The sequence below is a fragment of the Globicephala melas genome, chromosome 3 (genome assembly GCF_963455315.2).
Source record: "Globicephala melas chromosome 3, mGloMel1.2, whole genome shotgun sequence".
NCBI classification, from domain to species: Eukaryota; Metazoa; Chordata; class Mammalia; order Artiodactyla; family Delphinidae; genus Globicephala; species Globicephala melas.
Window position 1 is genome coordinate 168,122,178 of NC_083316.1, and position 16,381 is coordinate 168,138,558.

The 16,381-nt window shown below is 48.8% G+C and overlaps 1 protein-coding gene across 2 annotated transcripts in view; it reads right to left on the reverse strand.

Annotated features, from left to right (window-relative positions):
- CREB3L3 (cAMP responsive element binding protein 3 like 3) overlaps positions 1 to 16,381 on the reverse strand; it is a 39,492-nt gene that overhangs the window by 5,478 nt on the left and 17,633 nt on the right. Inside the window, exons 3-8 of one of the 2 annotated variants that reach the window (XM_060297369.1) lie at positions 5,560 to 5,701; positions 4,931 to 5,059; positions 4,178 to 4,475; positions 2,989 to 3,101; positions 1,188 to 1,322; positions 522 to 628 (exon numbers count right to left, since the gene is read on the reverse strand). In XM_060297369.1, the coding sequence (XP_060153352.1) occupies positions 522 to 628; positions 1,188 to 1,322; positions 2,989 to 3,101; positions 4,178 to 4,475; positions 4,931 to 5,059; positions 5,560 to 5,586 (809 nt within the window). In that variant the 5' untranslated portion in view covers positions 5,587 to 5,701. Of the gene's footprint in view, positions 1 to 521; positions 629 to 1,187; positions 1,323 to 2,988; positions 3,102 to 4,177; positions 4,476 to 4,930; positions 5,120 to 5,559; positions 5,702 to 16,381 lie in introns of those variants that run through there. The other variant, XM_030879285.2, reaches the window with a different exon arrangement.

A 16,381-nucleotide genomic window follows, 5' to 3' on the forward strand; every position in this document is an offset into this window, starting at 1 on the left:
GAGCGCAGGCTCAGTAGTTGTGGTGCACAGGCTTAGCTGCTCCGTGGCATATGGGATCTTCCCGGTCCAGGGCTTGAACCTGTGTCTCCTGCATTGGCAGGTGGATTCTTAACCAGTGCGCCAACAGGGAAGTCCCAGGTGCACAGTTCTTAAGTTGAGGAAATTCTGCCTTTCTTCTCCCCCACCGAAGGAAGCCATTGACAGCTCTGAGGATCAGTGATGCTCAGCAAGGGAAGTAAATGTCCCATCTTCAGGCAAAGAGCCAGGACAAGATGGATGATACCTTCTCCCTTCTTGGCATAACATCTTCTAGGGGATTAAGGGGCTTCGAACCTGAGCCCTGTACCACCTTACTAGGCATTTTTCCATCCTCACAATTCACGTGAAAAATCGTCTCTCCCAGAGAAGGAAACAACTCTAATTTTGTCAGATCCTGAAAACTGTGACCTTAGCTCCATTGCATCCCTCTCTCAGGCCTCAGTTTCCCCCTTAAGTGTGGTGTCCCGGGACCCCAGCCTTACCGAGTTTCCAGGCCATCAATATATTCCTTCTTCTTTTTCCGGCTTTCTTGGGCTGACTGTTTGTTCCGAATTTTCCGGCGGATTTTCTTCAGCACTCGCTCCTCATACTGCAGAGTGACATGGGGAGCAGACTGAGGCAGGCTGGAGGGTCCGCTCTCTTGTCCAGACCCCACAACTTCACCCCATTATCCTCCCAAGGGAGCCATCCCAGACTCAGGGACTTGAGGGCAGACCCATGATGACTTGAAGACCAGATTTTCTGCCCCGAAATTCTTGCAGAATCTCTAGGGGGGTCCTGGGTCCTGAAGGTCTTCCCAGCTCCCAAACCCAGTCCCGTACTGGCAACTGGATTTTGTGCACTGGTGCAATCCCGCCATCTTCTGACCATCTGTGGGAACAGCGCCTTTCCCGAGGCCAGTTATCAAGACTAAGAGAGGTCTTCCAATTGGAAAAGCAAACTCAGATACTGATATTGAGTGAACAGGCTGGGTGGAGACTGCGGCCAGCTAGAAAGCCCCCACTGCGGTGGCTTTGAGGATGATTTTTCTGGCTCTGGTGACAGACACGTCCTAACATTCTAGTGTGGGAGACCCAAAGGTGAGACTCATGGGCAAGTAGCTGCAGGAAAGGGGGCGAGCTCCAGAGCCAGGGGTCCCACTGACTCACCTTGGTGAGGGGAAGCTGGGTGGGCAGGGTGATGCCTTCTTTGGCCAACAGCTTCTTCTCGTCCTCTGTCAGCACCAGCTCCTGGCTGTGCCCGGTCCCAAGGCGCAACAGGTTGGGGACTGCCAGGTTATGTTGCTGTGGGGAAACCAGCAGAATTGCTTTGAGGGCAGGGAGAGTGACCGCCTCTGGGAAATGAAAGAGGCATCAGGTCTGAGAAACAATCGATCCATCTGCTGTAAAGTCCCCACTGGCACTAGGGCTCCAAAGAACCAGCACACAGCCCTCTGACCCAGCAATTCCACTTCCAGGAATTGCTCTTTAGATACAAGTTTTTCATTTGTTTCACAAGTAGTCATTAGACAGCTATGTATTTAGCACCTACTACATGCCAGGCACTTCTCTGGGCTCTGAACATTCCTTGCAGTGCATTCTGCAACAGCAAAGGGAAAAGCCAACACACAAGGCACAGGTTAAGTGAGCCTCCAGGAAATGGGGGTGAGGGGTGTTTCTCCCTGTCTACTTGTTTGTACCTTTGGAACTTGGACTATGTGAATGCATTTGCCTATTCAAAATTTTTTAAATTAAATTTAAATTATGAAATAGAAACATTGAAAATGAAAGAATCGGGTCATCAGAGAGCCAAGCCTTAGGAATGTCACACCATGGAATGGGAGGCTCAGGAATAAAGGTGGAGATTGGGGCAGCCTGACATTCACTGGATCAAATTCCACTCCCTAGAATTCCAGGCCATGGATCAGCCCAACCATTTTCTCTCCAGGATCCAAGCCTCAGTATGTTCATCTGCCAAATGGGGATAAGGTCTTCCACTTCCCAGTGTTGTTCACACACAGAACAACAGTATTAAATTGACACATTTACAAAAGCCAGTTAGTATTTCCAGAGCAGTCATTCACCTTTCCTATCTTTCAAGAGCTGCTGAAGTTCTGCCTCCTCCAGGAAGCCTTCCTGGACCTGCAATGCCCCTCCAGCCTCTCTCCCTTATGGGTACACTTCCATGAGCAGTCAGTTGTCCCCTTTTGACCATGAGGTCCCCAGAGGCTGAGCACACAGCTGGTGCTCACCATGCATCTCTCAAGTCAAGAGGGGTGTTCTGCTCTTTCTTAGAGGTTGTCAGGACAACTTTGGGCATCAGGCAAATTAGAGTTCAAATTCTGACTCGGCCACTTTCTTGCTGTGTGACTTTGGGTTTGTGGCTTAACCTCTCTGGGCATTGGCTTTCTCATCTGAGAAATGGAGGTACTGATTGGGTTCTCAGGTCTGGTTTACCTGTAGTCAAACCCCAGGGCAAGATAGACAGCCCTCAGTCAGCGTGCAATGGGTACAGTAGGCCCAATGGGCCAGCCCAGGGATTAAGCCTGCAGCAGCTGTGTGACTTAGGTCAAATTACTGGACCTCTCTGTGCCCGTTTCCTCAAACGTAGAATTAAGATAAGAGCCCCAGTTTTCAGGGTTGCTGTGAATTAAAAGATGATACATTAAGAGCATTTAGAAGAGTGCCTGGCCTATAGTAGATGCTTGGTAAGTTTTAGCCCTTTTTTTTTTTTAATACTACTACTACTATAGTAGAAAGTATCCCAGCCCAGGAGACAGAGAACTCAGGACTGGGACCCACTGACTTACTCTGGGTGTAAGTCAGAGTAAGTGACTTGGACTTACCTTGGACTACTATCAGCCCCTGTCTGTGACTGTCTTCCAGTCTCCAAAATGGGGGTATTGGGGCCCCATGAACTCCAGTGCCCTCCCACCTCTGATGCTCCAGGGGTCGGGTGGGGACTGCTCACCAAGTCCCCGCCACTGCCAGAGAGGAGGAGGTCTTTCACTGTGAGGTTGCAGTGTGGGGGTGAGTTGGCCAGCTCAGCCTGCTCCCCGGCGTAGAGGCCTGGGCTCCACATTTCTGACAGGGCAGATGGGGACAGAGACAGGGAGGGAGTCAGGCGGGGGGCCCCTGAGCTCCCAGCTTCTACTTCCCTCCTCCAGCAAAGCTCCCAGCATTGACCCCAATGTGCTAGGGATTTGTAGCACAGCTTGGGGCCCCAAGACCTGGTGCCTCAGTCTCCCCTCCACCATAAGATGGGAACCCAGATTCATCAGGACATTGTCAGGGACCCACTGTCAACCCGGGAGGGAGTAGCTGTTATTGCCCAGCATTATAAGCTGGATCTGCAGTTGGCCTGGCCTTACCTCTCCCTTGGGGGAAGGACCAGGTCTGATTCACCTGTGGTTCCCTCCCACCAGGTACCTGGCAAACTGTAGGTGAGCTGCTCTGGAGAGCACAGACTTCAGAGTCAAATAGCCCTTTGCTCTAATCTCGACTGGGTGGAGCTGTGTGACCTTGGGCAAGGGACTAAACCTCTCTGAGCCTTAGTTTTGTAAAGTCTCCAAAGGGACTAATAAGCGTTCCCATACCATCGCAATGCTCAAGAGACAAAGGATACCCTGTTGGCGGTGGCTTCTGCATCAGGCCTTTCTCCAGGTCCAGGGGGAACACCCCAAGGCCTGGGATCCCGTGACCTCACACACTTTCATTGAGCGTCTACTATGATCCAGGCACGGAAGGTACAAAAATGAGGTTGCCAGCATGATGCTTGCGGCAGGAACCAGCCTGCCAGAGGCGCATCCCACCTTTGCGGCTCTGACTCATTTCTTAACCACCTGAAAAACGGGCCCGTGACAGACAGCATCCCAATACCCATCTCAAAAGGTGGGTTTGCATGGGCTTCCCTGGTGACGCAGTGGTTGAGAGTCCACCTGCCGATGCAGGGGACACGGGTTCGTGCCCCGGTCCGGGAAGATCCCACATGCCGCGGAGCTGCTGGGCCCATGACCCATGGCCGCTGAGCCTGCGCGTCCGGAGCCTGTGCTCCGCAACGGGAGAGGCCACAACAGTGAGAGGCCTGCGTACCGAAAATGGGTTTGCGTGTACAGTGCCTGGGAGAAGGTGAGGGTAGTTAGCAAAGACACAGGACTCACCCAGGTCTATGGCAACGGAAGCCTCAAGCCCTTGGGCCACTGGCCCAAGGTTCCTGGTGGGGCAGGCAGGGCCAGTATGGTAGGAGGGGCAGGGCCCCTTGCCAGACTCTGTGCTATGGCAGCTGACTGGGGTGGCAGCCACCCCACTGTGTGGAGGGGTGTCCTGGGGGTCGGAGGGCAGATCTTCTGAGATGCCACTGTCACTGGCCGCAGGAGACCAGGTCGGGGAGCTGGGCACTGATTCGCCAGAACCCAGGATGGAGTTGAGGAAATCATCAGAGTTCGGGCCTGGCAGGACCTGTTGGGACGGAGAGGGACGGTGGGAATTAGGAGGCCTATGTTTCGGTTTGGATAGCTGTGTGTCTCTGGGCAAGCCACTGACCCTCTCTGGGCCTCACGTGTCCTTTCTGTAAGATGGAAAGAGCTAACGCTCCTTGCCCCCAGTGTTGTTGGAGCCTGAACACAGTCATGTAGCACGGGAACAACATCCAACCGTGTCGAGGCTCAGGCCCCAAGTTTAAGTCTGGACCCAACTCCAAACTGCTGTGTGTGTGACCCAGGACAAGTCACCACCCCTCTCTGGGCCTCGCTTTTCCCCACCTATAAGAAGGAGGTGATGGCATCTGCCCCTTAGGTCGCTGAGAGGTTCCATACAATAACGTGCTTTGCTAAAATCTCACACATGAGCAATAAACGCACAGAGCTGAGTGGGGTCCTGGCTCTGGCCCTGGGGTAAATGCAGCGGGTTATCACCTGGTCCTCAACGTGGCCCCAGTCCTCGCCCAGCTCTATGTGTCTCAGGATGCCGTCCTGCCGGTCAAACAGGAGATCCAAGAGTTCCAGGCTGTCGGTAGGGCACGTGAGACTGGTGGAGGAAGCCATCTGGGGCAAGGAGGGGACATTTGTGAGGGTCACGCAGCCCTTCTCCTCCCCACCACCCATCTGCACACCACCCTGAGGTCCATCCTGCTCCAGTTCTATCCCGGCTCCAGCCCCAAGGTCGGGCCTGCTGCTCCTGCTTGCTGGACTTCTGTCTCCAAATCTGTGTTTTGGGGCCAACCCAGAGACTCCCGGGGCCTGACAGCCAATTTCTTTAAAAAGTGGTAGACAGATGCCCCCGTGGGGATGATCAGCCGATGGAACTAGCCCTCTCCTGCACTCCCATGCTGCCCAAATTCCCCCCTTCTGGAAGGCGGGGGGACCAGGAAGAAAGACCAGGAGCAGCCCCAGAATGGAGACACAATTTTGGTCGTTGCATTCTCCCTCTGGGCCTCAGTCTTCTCATCTGTAAAATGGGATGTGAGATTCCTGCCAACCCTGGGAGCTTGGGGAAGGTTCCTGGCATAAACCTTCCCTCACCTGGAGACCAGTGCAGGGCTCACCTTTCCAACTGCTAATTCCCCATTCATGAGCCTGGCCAGCTCTTTCTCCAGCCACTTCTGCGTCTGCTGCGAGCTGGGGGCTCACCCCACCACCAGGGCTCCCAGGCTCAGCCGGCTCTTCTCTGTGGCTCTGTCACCACCCCTAAAAGATGCTGAAATAGTCCTGGGGCGCTCCTAGCCCACCCCCAGGTGCTGATTGGGGAACAGGCAAGACAGACAGGGTTAAGGGCCAGTGACACAGGGGCAGGCTAGGGGGAGGGGAGGGAGTTATCTCAGATGTTTCGTGCTTTTCCAGCCGGCAGTGGGCAAAGGCCAAAGTCTGGGGAGCCGCGGCTCTGACATGACCTCTCCCCTACTTTCAGGGACTGTTTCTCGTCATAATCCCTGGATGTCGGCTCCAGGAAAGCCCAGGGCCCCTGGCTGGGTCCTGTCCACTCTCAGAACAGAACCAAGAAGAACTGCCCAGGCCTCCGCTAGAGCCCTTCCCTCTGCCAGGAGCCCCCTTCCCTCATTGGAGCTGGCAACCCCCAACCCCCTGCCCGCAAGCAAGCTTTCCACGGCCAAACCAGAACAATCGATTCCTTCTAGAATCTTCTATCATTCATTTATTCTCAATAAATATTCATTGAGCCAAACTTATTCCCTCCTCAGGGCCTTTGCACTAGCTGTTCCCTCTGCCTGGAATTCCTATCCCCTCCACCCCGAATCTATCACTGCATTCACATATTTGGGAATGTTTTCTATCTGTGGATCTCAGCCCAGACAGCTGAGAGGCCATCTCTGACCCCTCACCAGAGAGGAGCCCTCACCTTGTACCTCTTTATCACATCACTGGTTTCACTGAAATCCTCACTATTTGAAATTTTCTTGTTTACTTGCCTGTATTCTTCCCTCATTCCTCCCCTGCCTCTTCATGTGAGTGACTTCGGGGCTAAGATAGAGGCTCTTTTGTTCTCAGCTGGGTCCCCAGTGTCTAGGAAGTGCCCGGCACACAGGAGGTGCTCAGTCAACTCTTACTCATTGGGCACCTCCTGTGTGCCAAGCACTATTTAAGGCCCTGGGGATAAGGCAGTGGATGAGCTAGACCATAAATGCATAAACACACCAGAAAACTAACAAATGGACAAATGCTACCAAGAAACTAAATGTCATCATGTAAAGGGCAACAGAGGGCTGGCAAAGGCTTCTTTTTAGAGGTGATATTTAGGGACTTTGCTGGTGGTCCATCTGTTAAGACTCCACATTTCCAATGCAGGGATGCGGGTTCAATCCCTGGTCGGGGAACTAAGATCTCACATGCCATGTGGCATGGCCAAAAAAAAGGTGACATTTAAGTACAGTCCTGAATGATGAGAAAGAGCCAGCCACTGGGAGATCTAGTGGAAGGGTGTTTCAGGCCAAGGAACAGCATGTGCAAAGGTCCTGGGGCAGGATAGGGCCTGGCGTGTTGGAGGAACAGCCAGGAGGCCCATGTGGATGGAGCAGAGTGAGAGAGGGAGGAGGGGAGGGCAGGGAGGGGATGGGGCAGGTCGTGCAGGGCCTTGCAGTCTGTGGCAAGGAGTTTGGTTTATACTAAATACAGCAGGAAGCTGTTGGAGATTAGTGAATGGATGACGAACCTTCTGTGTGCCGGGCACGACGGTAGGTGCTAGGTTTACACAGTAACTCAGACACCCTCCTTGCTCTCAAGAAATTCACATCCTGGCGTACATTTCTCCCTGGACCAGCCATTATTTATTCATGCATCAAAAATTTAAGGACGACCTATTATGTGCTGCGCCAGAGTGGTTCTCTTATCTGACGGTAACATCTGTGGCTGTCACAACTGGGGGTGCTCCAGGCGTGGAATGAGTGAGCGTCAGGAATGCTGCTCCACACCTCACAATGCCTGGAACAGCCCCACACAGAGAAAGCCTGGCCCGGATGTCAGCAGTGCCTGGCGGGAGAATCCCTGCGTTACGGTAACTGCCCCCCTCTGGATGGGGGACATTATCTCACTCTTGACCTCTGCATCTCTTATTTCCTTTTTAACCACTCTGTGTTGGATTTGTGTGTGTTGGATTTTTTAAGGGGTTTGTTTGGTTTGGTTTGGCTTTCCTAGTCATAATATTTATTCAGCCTTTGCTGTGGAGGCTCCTTTCCAGGGCAGTGTCAGCAGGTGGAGAAAGTAGGTGAAGTTTGACTTCTGGGCTTGTCTCTGCCTCCCCCTCGCTCCCATTTATGACTCTGAGGAGCCCCGGTGCCCTTGACATAGAACTTCCTCCTCTTCTTATCAAAACCTGCCAGAATCATGGATCTGGTATTACTCATTTACACCTTCACATAGATTTAGACCCCATAGTCCACCTCCCCAGGATATTTGTACTTTTTTGTAATTTTATAATCGTGGGCTTTGGAAGGCTTTTATATGTCCTAATGAAGAGACGTCTGAAAAGGTAGGATAAAGATAAGCATTTGAGGGACAAGAGGACTTTCTGATGCCCTTGGAATCATATGACCTAATTTACTGGACATGACCACATGCTTCAAAGCGATGCTAAGTTGGAATCTAAAGTAAAATTCCCACAATAGATTCCACCAATGTGTTTAAGCACGAAACATGGGACCTCCCTGGTGGCGCAGTGGTTAAGAATCCGCCTGCCAATGCAGGGGACACGGGTTCGAGCCCTGGTCCAGGAAGATCCCACATGTCGTGGAGCAACTAAGCCCGTGCGCCACACCTACTGAGCCTGCACCACACCTACTAAAGCCCACACGCCTAGAGCCTGTGCTCCACAAGAAGAGAAGCCACCGCAATGAGAAGCCCGCGCACCGCAATGAAGAGCAGTCCCTGCTCGCCACAACTAGAGAAAGCCTGCGTGCAGCAATGAAGACCCAATGCAGCCAAAAATTAATTAATTATTTAAAAAGTATGAAACATAACACAAGAGGATGCTGTGTTGATTGAGGAATACTGTGTTAATAAACAGATTTGTGGAACTTGTCAGAGCTTTTACCACACTCTGTAACACCCTTGGAAGGGACAGAGTTTGTAGCATTTCTTAAACATAATTGCGTAGGTGTAGGTTTGTTTTTAAGTTGCACTTGATTGATACTGAACCATTTCTGATATATGAAAACGTTTAAAGATACCCACTAGACTGACTGCAATACAAAAGACAACATCAGGGGCAACTGGAACTCTCACTCACTGTTTGTGGGAACCAAAAGGGTCCAACCACTTGGGGAAACTTTGGACAATTGGGAAATCTCTTATAAAGTTAAACATGCATTTACCAGATGACTTAGCAATTTTATTCCTGGGTATTTACCTAAGAGAAATATAAATATATGTTCACAGAAGGACTTGTACATGAATGTTCACAGCAGCCTGATTCATAATTGTCCTGAACTGTAAACAACTCAAATACCCAACAATAGGGGAGTGGATAAACAAACTGGTGTATCCATACAACACAATAGTACTCAGCCACAAAAAGGAATAAATTACTGATACATTCAACAACACGGATGAATCTCAAATGTATTGAGATAAAAGAAGCCAGACACAAAAGAATACTGTAGGATCCCATTTATACGACACCCAGAGAAGAGGCAAAAGTAATTCTTGGTGATAGAAAGTGGTTGCCTGAAGTAGAGTGGGCAATTGAGTGGACGGGGGCATGAAGGAACTTTCTAGGGGGGAGAAAATATTCCATATCTTATTTTTAATGGTGGTTACATGATTGCCTAGAATTGTCAAAACTCAGCCAATTGAACACACCTAAGACCTGTGCATCATTACTGTAAATTAATTCTACCTCAATAAAAAGCATACTAAATACATAATGCACAACCATGTACATAATGCATTTAGGAAAACATTAGAAACAACCAAAATATCTGTCAATAGGGGATTGATTAATAGAGTCTGATGTGTTAACACAATGGAATATTATGTAGCTGTGAAATAGAATGAGGGTTCTCTTTATGTACTGATATGGGACAATATTGAAAATACATGGTTATTTCAGTGTTTCTCAACATTTTTTTTATTCTGGCCCTCCCACAAGGAGTCTTTGAAGACATTTTCCTAACTGCTCCCCCATGAAACTGTAAATCCACATGTATTCTATATACATGCTTCTGTACCATATGTATATCTGTGCTTTATACAGTAAAAGAGTAAGATTTTTTTTCACCCCCTAAGAACTAGTTTTCACAACCCCCTTGAAGATAATATCTTTCCCATTGAAAATGCACTGGTTAAGTAAAAATTAAGGTGCACAACACAAGATACTGTCTCTGTGTGACAAAAGGAAAAATGAATGTGTATACATGTTTCTTATATATTTATAGAATATCTCTGGAATGAGACACAAGAATCTGGTAACGGTGGTAACCTTCAGGGCTGGGAGCTGGGAGGTGGGATAGAGAAGAAGGAGGGCTTTTCCCCGCATAATCATTTATTTTGGAATTCTCAGCCATGTGCCCGATGTACATATTCCAAACAAAGAAATACAATTTAACTTTAAAAAAAAAAGAAATAGGGGCTTCCCTGGTGGTGCAGTGGTTGAGAGTCCACCTGCCGATGCAGGGGACACGGGTTGGTGCCCTGGTCTGGGAAGATCCCACATGCTGCGGAGAGGCTGGGCCCGTGAGCCACAGCCGCTGAGCCTGCACGTCCGGAGCCTGTGCTCCTCAACGGGAGAGGCCACCACAGTGAGAGGCCCGCGTACCGCAAAAAAAAAAAAAAAAAAAAACAAATAAAATGCAAAACATACCTTTTCCATAGTTTTCCAAGTTTTCTAATACAAGCTCACCTTGTATTAGAGTTAGTGTTTAGGAGCTGCCCCCTCTACAAAAGTAAATTGATCCACCTGGGTCCCCAAAGTCCAGCATTCCCACTGCCTTGCCTGTAACGTTCCTTAAATAAGGTGATGCCTCCCTCTCATCATTATTGCTTTATTCTGATGTGAACACTACCATATCAGTAATTGCCAGCCAAGTCCTGCCAGGAGGCAGTCTCCCTATACCTGTGCTTTTCTCACAGATCCCTCTTCCTTTCCATCTCTGAGGTTACCTCAGGGAAAATGTGCTCGAAGAACTTTGAGCTAATTCCAACTGCAGTGTGAATGACTGATATCAGGCACATATATTCCTTTGCTTGGGAGCATTTACATTTTCTTATGGAGCCTTAAGGCATTATAACTCAAAGATTAGTTCTTAGCATTTTTCCCCAGGGCAAAAATCACCCCCTCTCAGATGTTACTTAGATATAACTAGACCTAGGTAAAATGTGAATGACTGATTTTGGGTGAATATATTATTTTTCTTGGGAACATTTACATTTCTTCATGGAGCCTGAAGGAACTGTAGCCCAGATCTATATTAGCTCTTATCTTTTTGCCCAGGGCAAATAACTTCCCTCTGTGGGTTTCAGATGTACTCAAGTGGTAAGATGTTCAAAAGCCACTGGGTTCTACGTGAAACACCATGAAATTATGATATTCAGTCTCACACCCTTAAACATACAAGATTCCTATCTATAAAATCCCAGCATTTAGTTTAGGGCACATAGAAACTGCTTCCTGAATCTTTACTGACTGGAGATTGCATACTGTACTAGATTCTAGCTCAGACAAGTGGTAGTTAAAAGTCAGAAAAGACTGAAAAAAATTCAAACGAGAAAACTCTTAAAATTGAGAAAATGCTAACCATTTCCTCTGCAGCTTGGGGACAGTTCTATAGGAGGTAGTATGATTCAGTGGCTAAGAAGAACTCAGAGTTTGGAGACAGACAGACGTGTGTGTGAACTCTACCTCCACACCTCACAGATATTACAGATATTACATTAGACCCTGGGAAGTCACTTCACTCCAGAACTCCCCTTTCCACTCTATAGCACTCTCGGGGTGCTGAGCTGTAGGAGTGTAGATTTGGGGCTGTTGGCCATCATTACCCCATGATGGGAGAAGCTATCTGGGAATGAAGCCCACCCAGAATACAGCAGAGCAGACAGAGAGCAATCAATCCCTGACAACATGGTCTGAAGTCCTGGACTCAGCCATACCTGAAATCCACTCCTTGGCTTCAGAAACATGGCAGTGATGTGAGCCAGTGACTTCCCTTTTTGGTTTAAAATTTTTGAGCTGGAGTTTCTGACCCTTGCACTGAACAAACAAAACAAACAAACAAAAAAACTATTTACTTTCCTTGATTAATCCTGTCCACAGAGCTGTCTCCCCCTGCCCCAAACTTCACATTTGAATGTAGATTATAGAGATTAGCACTTAACACACTCTCCTCAGGTATTTGTTGATTGGTCCTGCCTGTCTGTATTGTCTTTTCAAAACTAGACTGAGTCCCTTGAAGGTTGAAGGCAGGTCTGTTCATCTCCCTTGACACTACTCAGGGCATGGTGGTTGCTCAAGAATGTCTGGCCAGTTCTGAATTTGCCAAAATGGTCCTCGCCTATTCACATATCATTGCTTTCCTTCCCCCTTACTTTTTGGCTGCCAAATGCTCATAACTGAATCTCTTATACTCTAACCTGATGGCATGCTATTAGCATTGGTTTGCACCAAGACCCTGTGTAAATTTTTTTAATTAAAAATATATATAATTTTTGGACTTCCCTGGCAGTCCAGTGGTTAAGACTCTGGGCTTCCACTGCAGGGGGCACAGGTTCGACCCCTGGTTGGGGAACTAAGATCCCGCATACCACATGGCACGGCCAAAAAAAAAAAAGAAAGAATATTCCGGAACTCCAGAAATCCCTTTTCAGGAGTTACCCCTCCCCCCCATGGAGGTAACCACTGTTCTGAATTCCGTGGCATTATTTTTTGGCTCTCACTACTTCCTGTGTATCCGTCACCCTCCTCCTTCCCTCAGCTCCCACACTCGTGCTTCTGTTTATCTTCCAGTGGGCTTTGCACATGTTTATTACAATCCATCAGCAAGTTTTGATAGCTCTGCCTTCAAAATACGTTCATTCTTTGCCTGCTCCATTTCTACTGTCCTGGTCCAGCCCCATCCTCACTGGGCTGGACCAGTGCACTCTCCCCCTTCTCCTCCTCCTGGCTTCCATGCTTGCCCCCATAGTCTGCTTTCCTTATTAGGACTCAAAAAGCCCTCTCCCTCATTACCTTTGCACCATCTTCCACTGCTTTCCCTCTCTCTCCCTCCACACTGGACTCATGTCACCAGGCACGGTCCTCCCTCAGCGCTTCTGCACTTGCGGTCCTATCCCCTTTCCTAGATCTCCCTGTGGCTGGCTCCTTTCACCTTTAAATGGCTGCTCGAATTCACCTCCTCCATGAAGCTCTCCATGACTACCTTCTTTAAAACCAGTCTCCATCCCCATCTCGATTTATGTTTCTTCATAGAAACTTACTGTCACCCGACACTATATATTTTGTTCATTTATCACAGTGTACATTCATTCAACAAACATTTATGGAGTGTCTATTCTGTGCCAGGCAGAGGGACACATCCTAGGGAATGTCAATATTCATTCATTATTTCAGTCTACAGAAGTGTCTTTTACTCCTTCTATACATCAACATTGATCCAGGTGCTTAACAAGTCAGAGATAGGAAAGGTTGTGGGGTGGAGTACCATAAAGTCTCTAGCTAGAATTCACCTGCAAAATATGGACAATCATTAGGACAAGACCTACTGTGTGCAGTATCCCTAGTGCCTGGAACTGTGCCTGGTACGCAGTAGCTGACGAATCAATACTTGTAGAAGGAACAACTGAACATGTATAAATATAATCATGGAGTTTAGCGCGTGGCTGACAAACTACAGTCTATGGGCCAATTCTGGCCCCTTATTTGTTTTTATAAATAAAACTTTGTTGGCACATGTTCACTCCCACTAGTTTACATATTGTTTACAGTTGCTGTCACACAGTTGCATGGTCTTGACAGAGACACTTTGGCCCGCAAAGCTGAAAATATTTACTATCTGGCCCTTTTCAGAAAACGTTTTCTGTAATCCACAGGTTCTGTGGATTAGACTTGCTCAGCCCAACAGCAGGATTAAGTTCACATGTGGTTACTGAGCGCTTGAAGTATAAAAAGTGTGACTGAGGAACTGGATTTTAACTTTTATTTAATTTCTATTCATTTAAATTAAAAAAATTGATACTTAATTCAGTTAACAGACAACTTTTGAGTATATGTGGAACAAGTTGCATATGTGAATCTACATTTTTACTGTAAATCTTCTGAACTCTATAAATACAGATCGAGGATTTCTGATGAAAACTGAGCATCCACATTGAGATGGGTTGTACGTGTGAAATACACATTGGATATCCAAGACTTAGCATGAAAAAAAGTGAAATACTGCACTCATAACTGTGACACTGACTGCACGTTGAAATGGTAACAGCTTGGGTTTATGAATTCAGTCATTCAGACTGACAAAAATTTATTATTAATACGAAACTTCATTTTGCTTTGTACTTTTCTGATGTAACTGCTAAAAACTTTAAAGTGAGAATATTTCCATGGAACTGGCTGGGGTAGAGCAGGGCCTGGTTTCGAATCCTGCCTCTACCACTTGTAACTGTGGGCAAATAACTTTGCTCCTCTTGACTCATTTTCTTTATCTGTAAAATGGGGGATAAAGGCCCTGCTTCACCGGGTTCTTGGGGGTTTGATCCATTATAACAAGTGGAGTGCTCAGAAGGGACGCCCACACAGCCAGGTCTCAAACTCTGGCCATTTTTAGGGTTATTACTATTATTACTAGTATATGAATCTGTAAGGAACACGCCCCGCTCAGCTTCCAAGGTGCTCGAAGGGCAGACGTCTGCTTGTCATTTTCCGGCCCCCTCAGCCCTTTGGCCTCAGCACAAGTCTGGCCCTAATGACAGTCCCCATTTTGCACAGGAGGACAGAGGGGCTAATAAGGGGTTATGATTCACCATGGCCACTCCATGAGTCAGCCACCATTGAGACAACGCCCAGGTCCCCTGCCCCAGATGGGGACATGTCCCTCGGTACCATGTCACCTCCGCATTCCTTTGGCTGCTTGCCAGAGGGTCCTTTCTACTTCTCCCTTTAGGTCAGTTTTGGGGGAAAGAGGTGAGGGGCTCTGGGAGCACCTGCTCCCCCCCTCCCTTCCCCTTCCTCCCCCTCTTTCTCCGGGACTCTCCCTTGGGGTACGGCCAGGCCAGGCAGTGAGTAAAACCCTTGTGACATGGGTGTGGCTGAGGCAGGCCAGGGGCTGGGGACAGGGGGACTCTGATCGGGCTCTTGGGCAATGCCAACTGATTAGCACCTAATCCTCCAGGCTTCCCAGTCCAAGGGGTTCCTGGCTCTCAGGGGTGACTGAAGACAGGAAGTTTGAACCAGGGTCTCCCAATACCATGAGAGGCGAGACTTTGTCAAGGGGTGGGAGGCTCCCTCTGTCCTTCCTAAAGCATGAAGGACGTTATGTCCAGGAATTCATTCATTCATTCTAGTGACTACTTCTTTTTTTTTAATAGTTTATTTATTTATTTTTGGCTGCGCTGGGTCTTCGCTGCTGCACGCGGGCTGTCTCTAGTTGCGGCGAGCGGGGACTACTCTAGGCACGCGGCCTCAGTAGTTATGGCGCACGGGCTTAGTTGCTCTGCGGTATGTGGGATCTTCCCAGACCAGGGCTCGAACCCGTGTCCCCTACATTAGCAGGTGGATTCTTAACCACTGCGCCACCAGGGAAGCCCCAATGACCACTACTTCTTGAGTGCCTGATGTGTGCCAGGCATTGGGGACCCAGCAGAGAACATAACCAATTATTCCCCATGCCCCGCCCCTGTGGAGCTGATGTTCTGAGGTGGGGAAGATGCTAAGTAAAATCAGTTGTGCATAAGCAAGTAAATAAATAAATTGAAGAGAAACACAACATTGTAAATCAATTATACTTCAATTAGAAATATAAAGAATAAATAAATTGGGAGAGACCAGGTATAGAAGAATAAAGCAGGAAAGAGAGATGGGAGGGGTTGGGTCAGGGAGGCCTCGGCAGAAAGATCCTGGGGAGTTGAGGGCAGGGTGGTGCCTTGTTCCAGGATGAGAAGGCTGATGTCAGTCCTGTGATGGTTCTAGAAGTTTCTGCATGGGGCTGGATGGGATGTGTTTGTGGAAAGAGCTGGGAGGTCCCTTGGGTCAGAGATCCGGTTCTCCAAGCTTGGTGTCAGGGTCTAGCCCTGAGCCAACCATAGGAAGGGGGTCCCCCAGCTTCAGGAGACCAGGTGGCCTCTGGGACAGTACCCCGTGAGGGTCCTGAGTCTAGACCAGCAAACGGGGTCAGCGCCCCTGCCATCTCGCAATCCACACCCTTCTGCCCAGTCCTTCCCCCATGTCTCACCACCATCTCATCTCACCTCATCTCGGTGATTATTTTATGGCTGGTGGGTCCAAGGGTCAGAGCTGACCCTCTCACCAGGAAAAGGAGGCCTCCTACGGCTGTGGATGTGGTCAACTCAGCTTCCTTCCCCTTGTGGGCGAGGAGACCTTGTCTCCTCTGGCTCCACCCCTGGGGCTTCTGGGAGGGAGTCCTTAAGGTTCGGGTGGGGGAGGCATGTCGGGGTCCCCAGAGCCTGAATTCGTCCTGGCCCTCCATCCCTCACCTTCTGAATGTGTTTGCTTGTAGCTGCTGAAACAAAGTCCCACAGACTGGGGGCCTGCAACAACAGAAATGTATTCTCTCCCAGTCCCAGAGGCTGGTAGTCCAAGATCAAGGTGTCAGCAGGGCTGGTTCCTTCTGAGGCCTCTCTCCTTGCCTTTTACATTATTTTTTAAAGAATTTATTATTTATTTATCGGCTGCGTTGGGTCCTCGTTGCT